A 21,709-nucleotide genomic window follows, 5' to 3' on the forward strand; every position below is an offset into this window, starting at 1 on the left:
ATAACTACACCAGAATGTGTAACAGGGTTCAGAGTAATAGGGTTGCAATTTTCGCCTACATTAAAGGGATAGTTCACCCAAAAATGAAACTTCTGTCATCATTTACTCACCCTCAAGTTGTTCCACACCTTTATGAATTTGTTTGTTCTGCTGAACACAAAGGAAGATATTTGGAAGAATGTCAGTAACCAAGCAGATCTCGCCCCCATTGACTACTATAGTAGAAAAAAAATACTATGGCTTTCAATGGGGGGCGAAATGTACTTGGTTACTGACATTCTCGGTTACTAACATTCAGGGGGAGCAAATGATGACAGAATTTTCATTTTGGGGTGAACTATCCCTTTAATTAAGTAACAGAGCTGAAAGTAGCAGGGTTGCAGTCAACATTACAATTTTTGTGCTGAAATTAAGAAAAAGTAAATATTATTTACTTTTATTCATTCCATGCTTAAACAAAAAAGTTAAAATAAAAAGTTTAAAATGACATACAAAATAATAATAATAATGTACTTGGGGAAAATCATGCAGTAAATGTATAACGTGTGTATAACGTGGTAAACAGGTATGTGTTTATATTTTTGAAATTTACAATTAGTTAATTTGAGGAGAAAAAACATGGGATTTGTGCCACTAATGCTTTTTTTTTTTTTTTTTTTTTGTGCAATATGTAAGAATTTTGCAGTAAAATATCCAAAAACCACTAGGCCAGTGTTATATATTTTGTTCACTTGAGTACTTACAATATCCCAAATGTTTGCAAATATTTGTAAATCGTGAGAAAATTTCAATTTTAACAAATGGTTAAACCATGGAAACACCAAAGACGCTTTATATTACATGTTTTAATATTTATAGACAGAAAACTATTTGTTGTTATATAGCTCAACACGTTTAGTCTTATTGTTTAAATCTAATTTTCTTGATTTTTTTTTTTTTTTTTTTTTGCGAGTATCATGCTTTACCATGCCTCAGAGAAAAACACTATTTTGTGAAGTGGCTAACATAGCATAATCAGATGCAACTTTATTTTTAGTAATACAGCATTTTCTCCATCATACAATATGTTTTAAAATAAATTGAATGCCATTTATCAACACAAGCCATCCAGCATTTAATATGATATTCTAAAATCGATCTATCTTACTGCAGTGTGCAACAAGTGTCTCACAGCAGCCACCGAGCGAACGCACAGAGTAACGTTATAACATCATTTTCAACACACTCAAATGTGCCTAATATGATAAACAGAGCTGCGTTACCTCATACTCATGACCGTAAAAGCGGAAGCGGTGCCGGCGACTGTGTCAAAATAAAAGTTCTGCTGCTCGTGAAGCGTGTGTTGCACAATCGCTCCAGCGGCCTCGTTCAGCTCCCACAACACTCGGTCCTGCTCTGCTTCATACTACAGTAACGTTAATAATCACATCCATGAACATGATTTCTTCCCGAGTCCTTTCCCGATTATTTCCACATGTCCCAAGATTCCGCGCTCAAACTTGCCGTCATCAAGCTACGTCTTTGTTTTGAATAGGCCTCTAGCGACCTCTAGCGGACAGAAGATCTTATATATTGCACCTTTAACTGGAGTGGACTAAAGTAAATCATGGAAAGTGCCTTTTATATACACCTATGCAGTATTTAAGATTGTGAGCAGAATACTGAATCAGTAAGTCAAATATAGTTGAATAGTTTGTAATTATAAACTGTTTTTTGTTGATATTCTTAGGCAGCATTAGAGGCGTTGAGGAAAAATGAGACAAACAAAACCCTGAAGAACACAAGTAAAACAGAGTTAGTTGAATCAGAAAGACCTCCTCTTCAGAATGAACTGGCCAACAAAGTCATAGAGGATCCTGGTGGCCAGTCAGACAGCGACAGATCTCATAGTGATATTGACCCGTCTGAGTGTGTGAACAGATTTAGTTTTCATAGTAGCAGGTCTGAGACAGACATGGAGACAGACGTGGAGCAAACTAAAGTTAAACAGCCAGCAGAGGATGAAAACTCTCCACTGATTGGTCATCGGAATGATCAGAGCAAACCAGAAGGAAGAAACAGGCAGTGGGAAGAGGAAGAGGCCCCAATTAAAAAAATAACAGAAAGGCGTGTTACATGGAATCATGAACAATCTAATGAAATGACACAACAGGACTTACTTATGAGAAATGGACACTCGTTGTTACCAGGTGGTCATGTGGAGAAAAATAGTATTTCTGGCCAATCCATGCCAAGCACTTCTTCATCAAACAAGCCTCTATTAACTACATCAAAATATGGGGAAAGGGTAGAAACAGGAAAACCACATCTGGATCCATATAATGACTCTCAAGAATTTAGGAGGAGCTCTTTGTGCAGCCAACCAGAAGATGACAATGGGTTCCTCACAGAATCAGGGAGGTTCATCAGGGACATGAAGTCTCCTCGCTTACGGAGGAGGAATCCGAATAATTTGCAACCATCTATCCCCTCTGATAGTTCCAAGAAAGCTGCGAATGGATTGGAGCTTACTCCCAATACAAACTCCAATGGGAACCAGAGAAGAGCATCCAACCCTTGCATTAAAGTGCTAAAGCTGGGATCTCTAAAAAACACTGCTGAAGCGTTATGGAATGTTCCTGAAAAGAGATCGTCATCAGATCCTGAAACGCTCTCTGAACCTGAGCAGACACCTGATGGGAACCGTCAAACAAAACCCAAACTAAAGACACAGAGGAGCGCCTCCATCCCAGAGATCAGCTCCTCTCAAAGTTCCCACAGACGCAGCCTCTCACCGCCACCAGACACGGACAACCAGCTTCACCCTTCTCCGCTCCAGGGCCTGCTGGAGAGGGCTAAAGAACGGGAAAAGGGACGTGGACTGGGAAAAAGAGTGGGAGAGACAAAAACGAGCACTTTTCCTCTACAAAATTCTCCTGTCTCCGCCTCTCCATCACCATCGGCTAATGAAGGAGAGAGAGAGGTAGAAGGAGAAAATTCAGCAGGATCCAGTATGATATCTGCACATGGATGGATAGAGGGAAACGTGGATGGAAGTGACGATGAGATGAAAGATAGGTGAGTCTATATTCATCACTATTGCTAAAGATCTGAGTTCTGCAATGATGATCTGTTTTTAATGGGGTTGTATCATGAAGAATTACATTTTTCTTGATCTTCTGAGATAAAAGAGTTTGTAGTAGTATGAAAACATCTGATAGTGACGTGGGTTGCACTGGCTACTTATTCCATTCAAATCCCAACCTAATACGGTATATGTTGTTGTTTTAACTGGACAGTGATCAGCATGCATTTTCATAGGAGTAGCTTTTGCATTTGAACACTAACTAATTTTATTTAACATGGAAAACCTTAATATAAATTTGAAGCGACATATGGGACAATCACATTTTCAGTTTAGCAAATTGTTCTGAGCTGTTTCCCCCTGTTGTGAGGGTAATATTTTTTATTTTAATTAAATTAATATTTATAATTACATAATCTATTTAATATTGTATAATACATAATTTGTATGACTTACAGTACAGTCCAAAAGTTTGGAACCACTAAGATTTTTAATGTTTTTAAAAGAAGTTTCGTCTGCTCACCAAGGCTACATTTATTTAATTAAAAATACAGTAAAAAACAATAATATTGTGAAATATTATTACAATTTAAAATAACTGTGTACTATTTAAATATATTTGACAAAGTAATTTATTCCTGTGATGCAAAGCTGAATTTTCAGCATCGTTACTCCAGTCTTCAGTGTCACATGATCCTTCAGAAATCATTCTAATATGCTGATTTGCTGCTCAATAAACATTTATGATTATTTTCAATGTTGAAAACAGTTGTGTACTTTTTTTTTTCAGGATTCCTTGATGAATAGAAAGTTCAAAAGAACAGCATTTATCTGAAATACAAAGCTTCTGTAGCATTATACACTACCGTTCAAAAGTTTGGGGTCAGTAAGAATTTTTATTTTTATTTTTTTGAAAAGAAATTAAAGAAATGAATACTTTTATTCAGCAAGGATGCATTAAATCAATCAAAAGTGGCAGTAAAGACATTATAATGTTACAAAAGATTACATTTCAGATAAACACTGTTCTTTTGAACTTTCTATTCATCAAATAATCCTGAAAAAAAATATTGTACACAAATATTTTGTACAATTGTACACATTAAATGTTTCTTGAGCAGCAGATCAGCATATTAGAATGATTTCTGAAGGATCATGTGACACTGAAGACTGGAGTAATGATGCTGAAAATTCAGCTTTGCCATCACAGGAATAAATTACTTTGTGAAATATATTCAAATAGAAAAAAGTTATTTTAAATTGTAATAATATTTCACAATATTACTGTTTTTTACTGTATTTTTAATTAAATAAATGTAGCCTTGGTGAGCAGACGAAACTTCTTTTAAAAACATTAAAAATCTTAGTGGTTCCAAACTTTTGGACTGTACTGTATATCATTTTAATATTTTTTTATAATTTACATAGAAAGTAAGCACAGTTGCAGAAAGGGGTGCTTAATTCTAAGAGTCTGAGAGAGGGTTGAAAAAGAAAAAAGAAAAATGTAAATAAAATTAAATGAAATAAAAATAATAAACTTTACCAACAAACCTCAAGGAAGAAATAATATGCAAAATATGATAAATATATGCATACATATGTGATAAATTGACTTCTATAAAGTCTTACAGCATCTGTCACACTACTTTGAATGATTTTGCATTAAAAAAAGTTTTTTACTTAAGAAATAAATATTTTTTCCTCCTAAATTTAACCCAAAAATAACCCTTACTGCCCAGTGGAAAATCAATCATTTTCATTTTAAGTGTATTTGTTCCATTCGTGAGAGATGACTGTAGAGATGCTTCACTGTGCTGCGGAACTTGAAAGTTTCATGTGCGTTATTTCTTCTCTCTGCCCACACACAATTCATCTGTGTACTGTTACATAAAATTCTGTCTAAATTATAATATTCAAACCTTCACTGGAAATTGTTGGAAAATTCTACCACATCACATCTCGAGATCTCATAATAGTACATTTAGTTCTTTATAAGGACCATTAGGAGTCAGGCTTTCCCCTGGAAACATATATAGAGATGCAATAATATTGCACTTAATATTACATTTCTTTAATATAATGCTCAGAACAGATCAGAAGTTAATGTACAGAACATTCAAATACAACCCCAAACTCATGAAAAGTTTGGTAATTTGGTAAAACGCAATCAAATCAAGAATCTGTGATTTGTTAATTCTCTCAAACATTTACTTAACTGAAAAAAGAACAAAGAAAATATTTTCAATGTTTTCACTGATCAGTTTGATTATATTTTATAAATATAAACAAATTTTGATTTTAATGGCTGCAACACACTTCAAAAAAGTTGGGACAGAGGCATGTTTACCACTCTGTCACATCACCTTTCCTTTTAATTTCACTTTTTAATCATCAAGTGGATCTTTGCTCCATCTCACCTGATACAAGTCAGCTTCTCAACAGTCTGTGCTCATTGTTGTCTAATTCTCCTCATGATGGGTTAAACATTTTCAATAGGAGACAGATCTGGACTGCAGGCAGGCAGTCAAGCGCATCCACTGTGATGTATAACATGCAGAATGAGGCCTGGCATTGTCTTGCTTCCCAGGAAAGATGTCATCGTTATGGTAGTTTGTCTCTGTACAATCCCAATATATGTCTTCACCTTAATGGTACTTTCATACATATGCGAGTCACCCATATCACCCATATGTGACCCCAAATCACAGAGCGGGGTCAGCGCATGCTGAGGCACACAGTGCGCAGAACTCGCTAACTTTCTGCAGAGTCAATAGCTACAGACCTCCAAACTTCATGGCCTTCAGATTAGCTCAAGAACAGTGTGTAGAGAGCTTCATGGAATGTGTTTCCATGGCCAAGCAGCTGCATTCAAGCCTTACATCACCAAGTGCAATGTAAAGCGTCAGATGCAGTGGTGTAAAGCCATAGCAGACTTGCTCTCTGGAGTGACGAATCACGCTTCTCTGTCTGGCAATCCGATGGACGAGTCTGGGTTTGGTGGTTGCCAGGAGAACGGTACTTGCCTGACTGCATTGTGCCAAGTGTAAAGTTTGGTGGAGGGGGATTATGGTGTGCGGTTGTTTTTCAGGGGTTGGGCTTGGCCCCTTAGTTCCAGTGAAAGGAACTCTTAATGCTTCAGCATACCAAGACATTTTGGACAATTTCATGCTCCCAACTTTATGGGAACAGTTCGGGGATGGCCCCTTCCTGTTCCAACATGACTTCACACCAGTGCACAAAGAAAGGTCCATAAAGACATGGATGAGTGAGTTTGGTGTGGAGGAACTTGACTGGCCTGCACAGATTCCTGACCTCAACCCCATAGAACACCTTTGGGATGAATTAGAGCGGAGACTGTGAGCCAGGCCTTCTCGCCAACATCAGTGCCTGACCTCACAAATGCGCTTCTAGAAGAATGGTCAAAAATTCCCATAAACACACTCCTAAACCTTGTGGAAAGCCTTCCCAGAAGAGTTGATGTTGTTATAGCTGCAAAGGGTGGGCCAATTCCATATTAAAACCTACGGATTAAGAATGGGATGTCATTAAAGTTCATGTGCACGTAAAGGCAGAAAAACTTTTGGCAATATAGTGTATGTCTTTGTACAATCCCAATATATGCCTTCACATCAATGGTACCTTCACACATATGCGAGTCACCCATGCCGTTTGCACTGATGCACCTCCATACCATGACAGATGTTTTCTTTTGCACCAGTCGCTGATAAAAATCAGGATGGTTCCTTTCATCTTTGGGACTGGGAACTCGATGTCAGTTTTTTCCAAAAATAAGCAGAAACATGAACTCATCTGATCACAATACACATTTACACTGTCTTTTAGACCATCTGAGATGAGCTCGGGCCCAGAGAACTCGGCGTAGAATTGATGTATAGCTTTACATAACAGCAATCCAAGTTGCATTTCTTGTTGTAGCGGCAGGCTGTGTTAAGTGACAGCCGTTTTTCAAAGTACTCCTGAGCCAATGTGGATATTTTTAACACAGTAGCATGATGGTTTCTCATGCAGTGCTATCTGAGGGCTCAAAAGTCATGCACATTCAACAGAGGTTCCCTGCCTTGCCCTACAGGTATTTCTCTGGATTCCCTGAATTGTTTCACAATATTATGTATGGTACATGGTGAAAAACCTAGCATTTACTCATCTTACTTGCACGAAAACATTCAGTATTCCTTAAGATGAATAAAAAAAGTTAAATGAAATCGCAGAATTTTATGCAAACCTGTAATAATTAACTATATTAAATTACACAATATACTTTATGTATTTAATCTCACTTTATTAACCAATGTCTTTGCTGCTGACCTTCAATGATCCAATTCAACCATGCTAATAAGTAAAAATTACTTTATATTAGATTTAGAAATAAGAGTGTTGAACTTTCTTCTCCTGTGTCCTATTCTTCTTTAATCCAGAATGGCAGCACAGCTGAAAGGTTTGTTGGAGCTGCACCCTCTACTGTACAGGCGTAAATATGCATTTCCTTCAGCCTGAAGCTTATTCATTTCACTTTTGGTGTGAAAGGGTTTTAACATTTGCCAAAAATAGAACTTTTTTGTTGTTATTAAAAAACAAACAAGCAAGCCCAGCCCAGGTGAAAGGCAAAAGTAATGTAATGCATTACTTTTCATAAAAAGTAACTAACACAATTAGTTACTTTTTATGGAGCAACACAACATTGTAATGCATTACTTTTAAAAGTATATTTATATAAAAACACTGGCCATGACACAACTTTGCTTTCAAAGCCAAGTCTTTGGTGGGTCTTACTTTTATATCCAAACATGATACCCTCACCTACTAATTCACCTGCTAATTGTGGACTGTTTCAAAACAGTTTAACTTGGATATTCTGTAATCTTTTCATTATTATTTTTCCTCTGTCCCAACTTAGGAGTGTGTTGCAGCCGTCAAAATCAAAATTAGTTTATATTTACTAAATACAAGTATAAATTTAAATTTTCTTTGTACTTTTGTCAGTTAAAGGTGCCATCGAACGTTTTTTTACAAGATGTAATATAAGTCTAAGGTGTCTCCTGAATGTGTCTGTGAAGTTTCAGCTCAAAATACCCCATAGATTTTTTTTAATTCATTTTTTTAACTGCCTATTTTGGGGCATCATTAGAAATGCACCGATTCATGTTGCGGCCCCTTTAAATGCTCACGCTTCCCACCCACGGAGCTCGCACTTGCCTTAAACAGTGCATTTACAAAGTTCACACAGCTAATATAACCCTCAAATGGATCTTTACAAGATGTTCGTCATGCATACTGCAGGCATGCGTTGGATTATGTGAGTATTGTATTTATTTGGATGTTTACATTTGATTCTGAATGAATTTGAGGCTATGCTCCGTGGCTAATGGCTAATGCTACACTATTGGAGAGATTTATAAAGAATGAAGTTGTGTTTATGAATTATACAGACTGCAACAGTTTAATAATGAAAATAACGACATGGCTCTTGTCTCCGTGAATACAATAAGAAACAATGGTAACTTTAACCACATTTAACAGTACATTAGCAACATGCTAACGAAACATTTAGAAAGACAATTTACAAATATCACTAAAAATATAATGTTATCATGGATCATATCAGTTATTATTGCTCCATCTGCCATTTTTCGCTGTTGTCCTTGCTTGCTTACCTAGTCTGATGATTCAGCTGTGCACAGATCCAGACGTTAATACTGGCTGCCCTTGTGTAATGCCTTGAACATGAGCTGGCATATGCAAATATTGGGGGCGTACATATTAATGATCCCGACTGTTACTTAACGACTGTTATGTTGAGATTCGCCTGTTTGGAGGTCTTTTAAACAAATGAGATTTATATAAGAAGGAGGAAAGGAAGAGGAAAGGAGGAAACAATGGAGTTTGAGACTCACTGTATGTCATTTCCATGTACTGAACTCTTGTTATTTAACTATGCCAAGATAAATTAAATTTTTAATTCTAGGGCACCTTTAAATAAATGTTTAAGAGAATTAACAAATCACAGATTCTTGATTTTATTGCGTTTTACAAAATGTCCCAACTTATCTGGATGTGAGGTATTTGAAACAAATGGATTAAGTTTTATGACATTTCTGACTATTTGAATGTGCTTTGTGTTTTATATTCAAGGTTTTCAATTAGGGGTCTGTGGGCCCCTCAGAGTCTTTGAAGGTATACTTTCTGTGTAAAAAAAACAAAAAAAAAAAACAACCACCACCACAAAAAAAACAAAACATTTTTAAATTTGAATAAACACTACTTTATGATCTGATAAGCATTATCTCAAACTATTATTTCTTTAAAAAGTCTGTAAAGATTTGATAATGTTATATATAATCATGTTTTTTATATATATTAACAAAATGTATTCATTGATATATACCTCATAATATATCAACTTTATTACATATCACTCATTTTTTGCAAAAATGACATTTTACTAATGAAATTACAATAACCTTTTTTGAAGGCATTAACCCATAAACCCCTGTTCTCTCCTTTGAAGCAGCAATGTCCTGGATGGCGTCAGTGTTGACTGGCCAGGCTGGTGTTTTGACGATGAGGAGGTTTTCGGTTTTGAGGACTTTGATGATGAAGACTGGTTTGAACAGGTTCTGACCTCAAATGAGCTCCGCAGGTCAGAGACGAAAAGATCAGAGGGGCAGGATGAAACAGAATGCAGTGAGGTGTAGCTTTGTCTAGTATGTAGATTTAGACTTGTGAATAGTGTGAAAAGTGTTTGGAGAAATGTAATATATAATGGTTCTGTGTTGTTGTTGAATCTATATGTAGCATGACTATTATAGTCAAACATATTTTGAGTGATATATATATATATATACAGCTTTCACATTTTTTATTATAAAAGATTAACATTGTGTCTACTGTATAGTTATAATTATATTTACTTAAATGTAATTGTGTACAGAATGTTTTCTCTTTTTTCTTGTATAGCAATTTTAAGAAACTTAATTTTGTATTTACTGTGCACAAAAAAAGAATTTAATTAAAACGTGAAATTGATAAAATATGTTTTCAGTTTATTTCTTTATTTACATAGATTTTACATTTGAAAATATATTTGCACCAAAATTAGTTTATACAAAATACATTTATATGTCGGCAATATATTTACAGTTTAAATGGACTGCTACAATTGTCTGCTTTTAAAACACACACATTAACATAGAGTAAAACACAGGCATTTACAAAATTTCCATGAAAAACACAAATTTACACACACACTGTTTTCGGTTGTCCAACACAAGGTTCAGTCATTTTTGGCCTGCTTCTTTCTCTGTGCTCTCGTTCGGTGGCGGCCTGATGGACGATGGTTTCCATTGCTGGGTAAAGAAGGATTCTCTTCTTCTGTAAGGAGGAATAAATGGGATGAATATGAGATATAAATACTTAAAATATGTTTTAAAGAGCTGTCTTCTGAGATTCTAAATAATTGAGCATAAATTTCATTATTAAATCAAAACTTGATACAGGAGACTGAAACCTACCCTGCGATAGTTTCTGTACATCTGGAACATAATCAGGAATACCACCAAGAACAAAAATCCTAATCCCATCACCATAGCGGTTTTATTGCCAGAACTTGACTTTTCGCCCTTTACAGCACCTGTAGAAATGAAAGAAACAGAGAATCAAGGAAAATGTTGTGTAGTCCAATGATGACAGACAAAATATTCTGCACAAATGCTGATACTTTTATTTATTGTATGCAAAGATCATTTTCTTTACTGATGTATAACTGCTCTACCTACCCATAATATGAAGTTCATAAGTCACGTTCCCCAGAACTCCTTGTTTCCCGTAGTACCGACACACCCATTCACCAGCATCTCTCTCAGTCACTTTCTGAATCCTGAAGCTATTTGTCTTTTGAACAGAGGTCACAGAGGTCACCGTTTGAGTGTCGTTTGGTCCATAAGTAACACGGAGCCATTCATAGGAAGTGATCTGGTTGGAGTTGCTGAGATGGCAGGTCAGGGTCACGGGTCCGTTACCACTGGATGCTGAGGAGCTCACAACTGCACAGAAACCAGAAGGGAAAAAAAATCAGCATTCAGCAAATTCAGAAATTTCAGTAATGATTTTTTTAAACTGTATGAACTGATTTTTAAAAAGTACAGCTGTGAAAAATATTTTTTTTGTGTGTATCACCAATTTTAATGTATTTTAATACATTTTTTTATTTTTAAAATATATTTTCTGGAGTGTTCTGAGTAATATAAGTGATGTATTATTCCGCTCACCTCGAGAAACAACTAGCTCCATCCTTCTTTGTACTTGAATTCTCTCTCTATTCAATCCCTCCATCACCCCTGAGCACTTATACGTCCCTTCATCTCCATCCTCCACTCTCCGTATAGTGGCTGATGCTGAGGACCCGTTGAAAAATGAAGGGGGAAGATGAGAAAACTGTGTTGTTGAGGAAATTCTGTTCCACCTCACAGTGTTTGGGATTAGACCATCAGTAAACAGGCAGGGCAAGGAGACGGGGGAGCCGACAGCGGCATACACCACCGAAGAGTCATCCTGAGGGGTGGCGATTCCTGGAGAGGGAATAGATAAGGTGAATGAGCGACTCCTGCAGAAGTTATTTTTAGAAGAAGTCAGTGTTTAAAACAAACACTCACCTTTGACCTGTAGGGATACGGTTGCCTCTACTACCACACCATTGTGTGAAACCTGACAGGTCCAGTTTCCGGCATCTCTTTGAGACACGCTAGAGAGGCTGGTTCTTCTTATAAATTCGCCGTTTCGTTTCCAATTAACTTTTGCAGATTTTGTCCCAGGACTAACATCACACATTGCCTCCGTTCTTGAGCCCTCAACCACAATGGCTGGAGAAAATGATGCTGTGAAGAAAGAGAACATCTTACTGATAAGACTATTTCCAACGGCTTATCAAAGAAGAATCGACAAATTCTTGCTTGTTTGGGTCTGTTACCTCTTATAACCCTGAGTGTGACGATCTTCACCATCTGAGTCTTTCCCACAACCTCACAGACGTACTGTCCTCCATCTTCATATGTCGTTCCGGCGATGTGAAGGCTGTAATCGGCCTTTCCAAAGTTGGGAACGGGACAGTTAGCGCGTGGTGGGTCTCTAACCGGACGAAACTCTAACCCGCTCTTCTGTCGCCGCCAAACTGTCTTCATTACACTAGAAAATTGGAAAAAGAAAGCGAGACATTAAAATGGTCATCCTCTTGTGCTTATATGTTTTCGAAATATTGTATTGGATAGTTGTGTTGATGGATGGATGGATGGTTGAAATGTTCTTACCCATTGACTATCTTGCTCCAGTAGACTGCAGTAGGATATGAGAGCGTAGAGAACTCGTCCTCACATGGCAGCACTGCTACAGATCCTTGAGCCACCAACACTTCACGTTCCTGACACTGTCCACCTGCAGAACACAGAAAGATTGCACATATAAATCTACAAGAAGAAAAAAAATAAAACAAGACGATAAAACAATATTTGACCAATTCACGTATACTCTATCATGACAGCTCACCTTCAAAAAGCAGCGCTAAACCCAGAACTATCAGAAACAGTGTCATATCTTCTAATCTTCTTCTTGTTACTTTCCGAAAAAGAAGGCAAACCCTCATGCGTTTAATCCTGTTTCTCAGCTATTGTCTGACGGCTCCGGTCTTTGTTCTTGAATATATACTGCTGTGGGTGGCTGTGTGGGTTGCAGTGTGGTTGGGAGGAGTTGCTCGTTGTAGGTAGTTCCTCTTCTTCTTGACATCACATGAGTTCTGAAGATGCATGTAGTGAAACTGTTGATGTGCGGTCTGACTGACGTACTTTGGAAAAAGTTAGAGAGAAAGAGAGATACTGAGAGAGCAATAGAATGAGGGAGAGGCAACACTTGAGGTTCAATTCTCCCACGGATTCACCAGGTCTACCTTGAATTTTCTCTCGCCACGTGAAAAAGTTTATTTGAAAGTATGTCACTCACTTCAAAGAATGGAAACACATTTATGTCAGACAAAACAAACAAAAGCAATATGGAAAATTTACACAAGTAAGAATGTATCTATAAATAATTACAGTGTATAGTCAACTCACATTTATTTGTATACATATTTCAAATAAGCTTTACATAAAATGCATGCGTTATTATATGAAATTATAATTTATTTGCACATTTTCATAGTTATTAACTGCCATCTTCACTATTTTATTATAAATGTTTTCTTTATACTTGCCATGATATTTATTGCATGAAAAGACAGCATAAATACACTGCGTTCCAAATTATTATGCAGGTGACATATCAGTAAGATTTCAGTAGAATAAACATTTAGATTTTAGTTTTTCTAAGAAAATGTTTGTTTGTTTATTCATCCATGTCTTTTTAGATAACTGGTATCAATCTCAGACAAAATAATTTGCCAGGTCTATGGAAACCCTACTTAGAGGTTGTTCCACATTATTAAGCAAGTCACAGTTCTCATGAAAGAAAGATCTTTCTGAAGATGAAAAGCATGAAATGGTGCAATGTTGTGCAAAAGGCATGAAAACAACTAATATTGTGTGAAAACTGAATGGAGATTATCAAATTATCATAAGATTTCTGAGTGATTTAGAGCACAGCAGTATTCAGTTTCACAAAATATTAGTTGTTTTCATGCCTTTTGCACAACATTGGACCATTTCATGCTTTTCATCTTCAGAAAGATCTTTCTTCCTCCCCATATTGCATGAGAACTGTGACTTGCTTAATAATGTGGAACAACCTCTAAGTAGGGTTTCCATAGACCTGGCAAATTATTTTGTCTGAGATTGATACCAGTTATCTAAAAAGACATGGATAAATAAACAAACAAACATTTTCTTAGAAAAACTAAAATCTGAATGTTTATTCTACTGAAATCTTACTGATATGTCACTTGCATAATAATTTGGAACGCGGTGTAGGTTAATAACATACAAATAATTGATCAAATTTATGCTTTGCATGATAGAAAATCATGGATGATGCAAAGCATGCACAAACCACATTTAATTGAATTTCAGTTAATTGTGCAATATTAAATATTAAATAATATCCGTTATGTTCAAATATATGCTTAAAAATCACACTTTATTTTAAGGTGTATTAATTACAGTGTAATTACACATTTAAGTTCAGAGTAATATCAATTAACAGCATATATTTGCTATAGGGTTTGGTTTAGGGTTAGTTGCATGTAATTATGCACCATTTGCTGTTATTACTATAGTAAGTACATGTAATATGTAACAAAGACACTGTAAAATAAGCATTACCAAACTTAAATAACAGCTGTTTTTTCCCCCCAATATACGTCACCATGGCATGCATTTCTGTAACCCACCCTGAACCAGTGGGTTAAAAACATAAATGTCATGTGTAATTTTAGCTTGCACCATGGCATCATTATTTGTTTATGTGGTTGTGTAAGTGCTGCTTTCTGTTATGTCAGCCAAGTATCAGAGCCGAGCTTCGGAATGCATTTGATTCAGCCGTTGATATGCGGATGTGCGATCAGCATATTCTAAAACAGCATCACTTCCAGTAAAGACAGAGAGACGGTGTGCGAGTGACATGAATATGGGGGCTGGAGTTGTTTTGATGAAGAAAAGAGTCTGTGGCTGACTCAGTCTCTCCCCTCCCATTTTCGCTTTGTTTTTCACTCCTCCTATCTGTCACAAACCAGTTCACAAGCAAGTAGCAGTTCCTTCTGTAGTCCACATTGTTTTGTATGCAAAATAACAATGCTCTCAATTTGAAACGTCTATACAGCAAATTTTCTTTCTTTCTGCAAAGTGGCCTCAAGAAGTATTTGGACATGCTGGGGACAAAATGAATTAACTGAATTTTAATGAAAAAGATACAAAGTATCAGCTAAGAGACTTCTGCGAACGAATGATGCTTTTCCCAGAACTAACTTTTTTTTTTCTCTGTGTTTTTAGTGTGAAGTTTTCACAGGTGTAAATCATCACATTAACTATAAACATGTTCCACTGACATTTGACAACCAGAAAGTGTCCAAATACGTTTGTTTTTCAGTTTCTACAGCACTGTTAAACTTTATATTAAATGACTTTAAAGGGATAGTTCATATATGAGTTTCTTTCTTTTGTTGAGCACAAGATAATTTAAAGAATGTTGGTAATCAAACAGTTAGCAATTGACGTCCAAAGTAGGAAAAAATAAATACTATGAAAGTCAAAGGCTACCGTCTACTGTTTGATTTACCAACATTCTTTAAAATATCTTCAGAGATGACAGAATTTTCATTTTTGAAACTATATTCTAAATGGTTTGTCCATATTTGACCCAAACATGGGTTGAAACAATCCAGCATTTTTTACAGTGAATGCTGGGTTAAAAACAACCCAAGTTGGGTTGAAAATGGACAAACCCAGTGGTTGGGTTAAATGTTTGCCAAGTATTGTTTAAAAATGACTATATGGCTGGCTTAAAATGAACCCAAAATAGGTTGGAAATTAAAAATCAGACACAGTTACTAGAGGCACCAATAATAATCAAAAGATGAACATTTATTAAACTTATTAATAAATGTTCATCTATTAAACATATTAATAAATGTTAATTTCCAACATACATTGGGTTCATTTTAAGCAAGCAAAAGAGTATTTTTGAAACAGTTGAGTTAAATAAAACTATCCAGCAGGTTGGGCAAACATTTAACCCACCCAACTGTTGGGTTTGTCCATTTTCAACCTAACTTGGGTTATTTTTAACCCAGCATTTTTTAGAGTGACATTTAAATTAATCATTTATGCACTTACAAACATGTTTTTACATTGTACTTACACTGTAAAAAAAAAAAAAAAAATCCCAGTAAAATTTACAGTAAAAAAAGGCAGCTGTGGTTGCCAGAATTTTACCGTAAAAAATACGGTAGCAACATAAAAAAAAAAAAAATCTGTTAAATTTACGGTAAAATAACATATTTTTTACAGTGTACAAACATGTTTTTACATTGTACTTACACTGTAAAAAAAATCCCAGTAAAATTTACGGTAAAAAAACGGCAGCTGTGGTTGCCAGAATTTTACCGTAAAAAATACGGTAGCAATGTAAAAAAAAAAAAATACTAATATCTGTTTTGTACCTTTATAATACACTGACAGTCACCAAACACAGTGGTGATGAGAGTCACATGATGAATCAAAGTTCATCACAAGCAGCTTTTCCACAAGCTGAGAAGGACAATACTAACATATAGAAGGTGCACACAGTGTCATTCACACACACACTAAACACCATCATGGTAACACACATGACATTTTAAAAATGCAATAAACATTCATTTAACAACATTAGATATAAACCCTAATGTACATAACTGATTAGAAAAAAATGAGAAAAACTATGAAGAAACAGAGTTATTTCAACGAAAATATATCAAATGTGAAGTGTCACGCAGGGAATTGTGGGAATGTCAATTTACGTTTTTTCACTGTAAATTTTTACAATGAATTGTTATTTTTCACTTCCAAAAACTGTGAATTTAACGGTATTTTACCATAAAATTACAAATTAAATGTACGGTTAAAATTACAGTTATTCACCATATATAGTACAGAAATTTAGTGGAAACAAATTAACAGTTTTTCACCGCAACATTTTTACAGTCTTTTACTGTTAAAATCACGGTCATTTAAAAAAGCCTGCATGTAATTATAGCTGTGATTAATTTCACTTCTGTAATCACACTGTTGACCCTTTAAAGGCAGGGTAGGTAAGAAATTTTGTTCCAAATTTGTTTAAACTTTCTATATATATACATGCATAATTAAAATGTAAGAACTCTGGTAAAAAGAGTATAAAAATCGAGTGACTCTAGACCGTTTAATCTGTATTAAACACAGCTCATTATTTCCATCCGGGACGAAACATAGGATTGGCTTAGGCGGCTGTCACTCTCTCGCAACCATGGCAACCACCCTTTTGCCACACATGACCTGCCCACTTGCGCGCGCACGTTTGATTTGGGGAATCCAAGAGGCACGGATCCTAGGAATACCAAAACAATGGCAGAGAAACAGCAAGCTAAATTCACAGTATCGGCCTATGCAGTTAGTGAAGGCAAACCAGGCAAAAAAAGGAAGACAGTAACAGTACAAGAAAAGGCAATGAACAAAAAGTCTTTGGATAAACAAAGAAATAAAACGCGAGTTAATATCGGCGTGGCTTTCCAGCGATGGCGAGAACTGAGGGAACTCAAGGGGCTGAAAAGTGACTCCTTGATGGCTTTATTTCTGCTGGACAGGTAAATCTTTCTTTTTGTATTTTGATCATACATATTTTTTTGTTTATTTTTTCATGAAGCATGTGTCATTAGCACACGTAGCTGCGTAATATAGCTAACATAACATTACTTAGCGAGCCGTAGTAGAGACGATAAATAATGATAGCTATAGTGTTGAATTGTGCATAATTTTACCCTCTGTCTAAGTCTTTTACCATGTTCACCTGCAAGTTTACCTGCACGTTTTTTTCGCCTTTGTTTTGTTTTTATATTCTCTACCTATGTTTACTGATGTCTTTATCTTGTATCTGTGTGTGTCGTACACACTTTGTTGTATGTGTGTGTTATTATTTTGTGTCTGCAATGCAGTTGTGAGTTGATATTTGAGTGTATGTTACTCTGTTGATCTGTAGAACAACGTATATGTTATGAATCTTACACGAAATTCATCTTCATCACAGTGTAAATGATGGTAATGGAAAAACGTGTATCATGCAACCTGTTTTTAGCTTTGCCTTATAGATAACTAGCTCGTTAGCGAATCAAAAAATATATATTTTAAACTTTACCAATATCAATATGCTAGCTTGATAGTGAGTACTAAAATACATCTTGTTTGTTTATCTTCATAATTTTAAAGTTATTTTTATTACATGTGATTCTGACATGATGTCACTACATGCACTGTGCTCCTTCCTCTCCGCTCGTCTCAGGTAAATAATGCGTCTTCCAGCTCAGTGGTCGGAGTCACACGTTTATGCGTTTTGGGGGCGTGGCTTTGGAAGGAGCCCAGAAGGGAGGGGGTGGAGTGAATGGAAATAATGAGCTGTCTTTAAAACAGTCGTGAGAGGTCTACAGACACTCGATTTTTATACTTTCTTTTTCAGAGTACTTACATTTTAATTATGTATTGATATATAAATAAAGTTTAAACAAATTTTGAAAAAAAGTTTTTTATACATTTTTTTGCCTACCCTGCCTTTAACCCAAACTCTAAAAATGCTGGGTTGTTTCAACCTATGTTTGAGTCAAATATGGCCAAACCCAACCATTGGGTTTAAAATTTTAATTAAAAATAATAATAATAATAAACCAATGTTTGGGTTTGTCCATATTTGACCCAAAAGTGGGTTGAAACAACACATAAACCTAACCAGACTACCAAACCAGTCTCTAACCTTACCCATATCCCACCTCAACAGTCACAAAAGTGTTTTGCAAAACAACACAATATCGTACCTAAAATCTTTAGTTAATGACACCTAATATAAAGTGTGACCATTTTATAAAACCTTATTCTTAATGTCTTGACATCTATCTATATATTTGGCTTTTTGAGGCCGCTGTACACCAGATCAGTGATGTTAAAGGCTTTGAACCAGGTGGAAATAGTAAGCTGGCTATTGAATATGTAAATATGTAAATCCATGGAAAAAGCAGGTAGGTATGTAAGTATGCCTTCATGAGGTAAAGTATGGGAGGATAACCACAGATTTTCAGATGCTTTCAAGCTCATCATTTCCTTCCTTTGTGCCTCTGAGTTCTCATGCCTTTTTGTACCCATAAACCCCCATTTCACAAGAAAACATCCAAATATAAACCGGGGTCAACTTGAACCACTGCTGTGTATCTGGGACATGTGGTTATACAGAGCATCCGGATACCAACCTTCACTTTCTTCAGATCAGAGGGGGCGATAAAAGAGTGTGATGGGGTCTTTCCTACTCACTGTATACGTGGCTGATACAGCTGATTTGAATAACAGAAGAGCTGGGGAAGACCTACATGAGCCCCTGATGTGGAAAAAAGAGACAGTCACGAGTGGGAATATTATATGCATGCAGATAGCAGAGAGGACGGAACATATTAACACTGATTATGCTTGATGGCAGGATTGTGACTGAAATATTACATATTTCTTCCCCACTGACCCCATGCTTTCTCATAAACACAGACAGATTAATCTGTCTCACTCAGTCCTTCACATTCTTGAAATGAATATCCTGAATCCTTTTTAATTTATTTCTATATTCAGTAGTCAACATTTGAAGTGGATCAAAACTTTACATCAAAGTTGTCCTAAAACCTTCTTCTTAGGACAACTTAGTTCTTAGGACAAATTTGATTAACTTTTTTGATCCACTTCAAATGTTGACTACTATATATATGTTTTAATTGAATTTATTACTAAGTTCTTACTAAAGTTAAGTACTAGTTTTTAGTAGATTTTATTTTTAAAAACAAAATAAATACAGGTGCGGGTCATATAATTAGAATATCATCAAAATGTTGATTTATTTCACTAATTCCATTCAAAAAGTGAAACTTGTATATTATATTCATTCATTACACACAGACTGATATATTTCAAATGTTTATTTCTTTTAATTTTGATGATTATGACTGACAACTAAGGAAAATCCCAAATTCAGTATCTCAGAAAATTAGAATATTACTTAAGACCAATACAAAGAAAGGATTTTTAGAAATCTTGGCCAACTGAAAAGTATGAACATGAAAAGTATGAGCATGTACAGCACTCAATACTTAGTTGGGGCTCCTTTTGCCTGAATTACTGCAGCAATGCGGCGCGGCATGGAGTCGATCAGTCTGTGGCACTGCTCAGGTGTTATGAGAGCCCAGGTTGCTCTGATAGTGGCCTTCAGCTCTTCTGCATTGTTGGGTCTGGCATATCGCATCTTCCTCTTCACAATAAACTTCACAAACTTCCAACTTCCAAACTACACAAACTTCCTGGTATACGGCTGCGTTGACCTTGGACCTCAGAAAACACAGTGGACCAACACCAGCAGATGACATGGCACCCCAAACCATCACTGAATGTGGAAACTTTACACTTGACCTCAAGCAACGTGGATTGTGTGCCTCTCCTCTCTTTCTCCAGACTCTGGGACCCTGATTTCCAAAGGAAATGCAAAATTTACTTTCATCAGAGAACATAACTTTGGACCACTCAGCAGCAGTCCAGTCCTTTTTGTCTTTAGCCGCTTCTGACGCTGTCTGTTGTTCAAGAGTGGCTTGACACAAGGAATGCGACAGCTGAAACCCATGTCTTGCATACGTCTGTGCGTAGTGGTTCTTGAAGCACTGACTCCAGCTGCAGTCCACTCTTTGTGAATCTTCCCCACATTTTTGAATGGGTTTTGTTTCACAATCCTCTCCATGGTGCGGTTATCCCTATTGCTTGTACACTTTTTTTCTACCACATCTTTTCCTTCCCTTCGCCTCTCTATTAATGTGCTTGGACACAGAGCTCTGTGAACAGCCAGCCTCTTTTGCAATGACCTTTTGTGTCTTGCACCTTGTGCAAGGTGTCAATGGTCGTCTTTTGGACAACTGTCACTTCAGCAGTCTTCCCCATGATTGTGTAGCCTACAGAACTAGACTGAGAGACCATTTAAAGGCCTTTGCAGGTGTTTTGAGTTAATTAGCTGATTAGAGTGTGGCACCAGGTGTCTTCAATATTGAACCTTTTCACAATATTCTAATTTTCTGAGATACTAAATTTGGGATTTTCCTTAGTTGTCAGTTATAATGATCAAAATTAAAAGAAATAAACATTTGAAATAAATCAGTCTGTGTGTAATGAATGAATATAATATACAAGTTTCACTTTTTGAATGGAATTAGTGAAATAAATCAACTTTTTGGTGATATTCTAATTATATGACCAGCACCTGTAGTTAAAACTAAAACTTCTAAAGATGGAAAAAGAGGTTTTTTTTATGTTTACGTGTCTTCAAAAATGGGTATATATATGAGGCATTTATTATAATGGGTTTATGGTTTATGCTGATTGTTATATTTTAAGTTAAACCACTGTTATAGGATTGATTATGTACTGTAATTGTTGTTTTTTTGATAAATTCGTTCATTTTCAGTTTGCTGGATATTAAAAATGTTTTGGATATTAAATTGATTTAGATAGTTATGGTTGTTATTAATTTTGTCCTCAAAATTAGAAAATAAGTTTAATAAATGTACTGGTAGTACTTGGTAACAAAAGGTGCCTTTAAACATTGCATTGCCATTAAATTGATTTGTGTTGCTTCTACATTAATTTGGGAATTCAATGCATAAATATGATTACAAAATGTATTGTATATTTGAAATTATTTTAAAGATGTAAAAAGACAGACAATTCTGCTGACACCAGCACATTCAAAATAACATGCAAACGTAAGAATTGAAGTTGTTCAAATGTAAGAATTCAGCCTCGTTCATTGCAGTGGTCAAAGTTCCATGAAACTCAGCAGTGAGACAATAGAGCCCACAGTTTCAGTCAAAGCTTTTAGTCCCACAGATCATTTCTCAATAGAAATTAGTCAAAA

The 21,709-nt window shown here is 35.8% G+C and overlaps 2 protein-coding genes across 4 annotated transcripts in view; one reads left to right on the forward strand and one right to left on the reverse strand.

Moving 5' to 3' along the window:
* Window positions 1-10,102, forward strand: part of plekhg6 (pleckstrin homology domain containing, family G (with RhoGef domain) member 6) — a 29,894-nt gene extending 19,792 nt beyond the window's left edge. The window contains exons 14-16 of one of the 3 annotated variants that reach the window (XM_048153681.1): window positions 1,730-3,057; window positions 9,215-9,256; window positions 9,594-9,727. In XM_048153681.1, the coding sequence (XP_048009638.1) occupies window positions 1,730-3,057; window positions 9,215-9,254 (1,368 nt within the window). In that variant the 3' untranslated portion in view covers window positions 9,255-9,256; window positions 9,594-9,727. Of the gene's footprint in view, window positions 1-1,729; window positions 3,058-9,214; window positions 9,257-9,590 lie in introns of all 3 variants that reach the window. The other 2 variants (XM_048153679.1, XM_048153680.1) reach the window with 2 other exon arrangements.
* Window positions 10,103-10,112: 10 nt separating this feature from the next.
* On the reverse strand, window positions 10,113-12,775 carry LOC125243838 (basement membrane-specific heparan sulfate proteoglycan core protein-like). The gene is made up of 8 exons (XM_048153682.1): window positions 12,620-12,775; window positions 12,385-12,508; window positions 12,048-12,262; window positions 11,734-11,955; window positions 11,350-11,649; window positions 10,858-11,124; window positions 10,594-10,712; window positions 10,113-10,453 (listed from the first exon to the last, which is right to left on the reverse strand). Exons 1-8 carry the CDS (start codon window positions 12,714-12,716, stop codon window positions 10,319-10,321), a joined length of 1,479 nt encoding a protein of 492 aa, XP_048009639.1. The 5' UTR covers window positions 12,717-12,775; the 3' UTR covers window positions 10,113-10,318.
* Window positions 12,776-21,709: the final 8,934 nt, after the last annotated feature.

This window comes from Megalobrama amblycephala, linkage group LG13 (assembly GCF_018812025.1).
Source record: "Megalobrama amblycephala isolate DHTTF-2021 linkage group LG13, ASM1881202v1, whole genome shotgun sequence".
Taxonomy (NCBI): domain Eukaryota; kingdom Metazoa; phylum Chordata; class Actinopteri; order Cypriniformes; family Xenocyprididae; genus Megalobrama; species Megalobrama amblycephala.

Coding starts and splice junctions, on each gene's coding strand:
- LOC125243838 (XM_048153682.1), bottom strand. CDS start 12,716: ATGAGGGTTTGCCTTCTTTTTCGGAAAGTAACAAGAAGAAGATTAGAA. Junction 12,263..12,384: donor TGGAGCAAGATAGTCAATGG/GTAAGAACATTT, acceptor CCAATTTTCTAG/TGTAATGAAGACAGTTTGGC. Junction 10,454..10,593: donor TGTACAGAAACTATCGCAGG/GTAGGTTTCAGT, acceptor TCCTCCTTACAG/AAGAAGAGAATCCTTCTTTA.